Source organism: Dipodomys ordii, unplaced genomic scaffold (genome assembly GCF_000151885.1).
Source record: "Dipodomys ordii isolate 6190 unplaced genomic scaffold, Dord_2.0 Scaffold3211, whole genome shotgun sequence".
Classification (NCBI taxonomy): Eukaryota; Metazoa; Chordata; class Mammalia; order Rodentia; family Heteromyidae; genus Dipodomys; species Dipodomys ordii.
In genome coordinates this window covers 5,785-7,194 of record NW_012270426.1, presented here as the reverse complement: position 1 = coordinate 7,194, position 1,410 = coordinate 5,785, and the positions used below count along the sequence as shown (strand labels likewise).

General features: G+C 37.2%; 1 protein-coding gene across 1 annotated transcript; it reads left to right on the top strand.

Moving 5' to 3' along the window:
* Nucleotides 1-481: 481 nt before the first annotated feature.
* Mia2 (melanoma inhibitory activity 2) lies at nucleotides 482-1,155 on the top strand (the record flags this gene model as incomplete). The annotated part of the gene is made up of 3 exons (XM_013037024.1): nucleotides 482-503; nucleotides 742-957; nucleotides 1,050-1,155. Coding segments are annotated over exons 1-3 (344 nt in total), but the record flags the coding sequence as incomplete, so codon positions are not given.
* Between the last annotated feature and the right edge of the window lie 255 nt (nucleotides 1,156-1,410).

Sequence of the window (1,410 nt, the reverse complement as noted above, 5' to 3'; positions counted from 1 at the left end):
GCTGTGGCTCAAGTGGTAGAGCGCTAGCCTTGAGTGAAGAGTTGAGGCACAGTGCCCAGGCCCAGAGTTCAGGCCCCATGACTGACAGAAAAAAAAAAGATAAAAAAGTGGAAAACTGAATAGAATCCTATACCATTTTTGTAATTGTTTCTTGGCCAAGGAATAAAGGAAAGGTTAGGTTGTAGGTTGAATAAAGGTCCCTCCACAGTGCCAGGGTCTGGACTTTACATCATGCTATTCTGTATACACTATGCCAAACATGATCTATGTAACTTGTGGGCATTGATAGGGGGGGCAATTGGGGGAAAGCAAAGGAAGGAATGATATTGTTCAAAATATAAGTCAATAAAATTATATATATTAATAAAGGACTTTGCAAATATGCTTAAAGATCCTGAGATGAAGGCTACAAATGTAGGAGGCTTCTAGAAGGTAGAAAAGGCAAGGTGGACAAGAATTCTCCTTTAGGGCTCCAGTAGAAATGTGGTTCTGCAACTATCCTGGTATGTGTAGGATTTTTACCTCCACACTTGTGAAAAAAGTAACTTTCTATGAACCATGGCAGCAAGCTGTGGTGATTTATTGCACCACAACAGAAACTAATATAGGCTCCAATGAAGCTGTTGTGAATTCTTCCTCACAGAGGAAGACAACGGTTCAAGAATGACCTCCTAGAAAACCAAAGGGATGCCTGCATAAAGCAAGTTATTTAAGAAGGACATTTCCTTTATGTATTTACAGATATAATCTCTGAAATAGGCTTACCTGTGAGAATACCTGAAAAAACACATGACCAAACCTCATCTTCTAAAAATGCTGCACAGTCAACATCATCGGTAGACCCTGAAGGGCCTGAGCAGAGGGAGACAGACACATCTGTGGAAAATACTCTCCAAAGCAGCCAGGCAGCTTCCTTTGATAACTCTTTGTCTTTGCAAAACCTCATTCTCCAGAAAGGTAAGTAATGGATTATTCCTTCCTTCTCTATGTAACTCAGAATTTACATAGCAAATTTTAACCTGTTATTTTTTTTATTTGTAAATCAACAGATGACACAACAGGCTTTTGGATTCTGAAATATGTATTTCAAGTTGACATTTACAATTTCATGAATTCTGCATTTTCACCAATTATCATGCTGATAGAAAGGGTAAGGTGGCTTTACAATTTTTTGGCAATAATTTTACCTATTTTACAAATTGAAGAGCAACTTCAAAATATGCTTGGGCATATCTATCCTATATAAACTTCCTAGAAGTTTGTTTCTTTTTGATAAAATCTTACATGCACACAGGAGTTTCTTTATAGGAAGGTTTTGCTGCATCAATGTGAAGACATTTTTATTAATTAGTTGATTAATTAATGTGACATGTTAGCCACATTTTAAAACATCTTAAAACCTGATGGAGG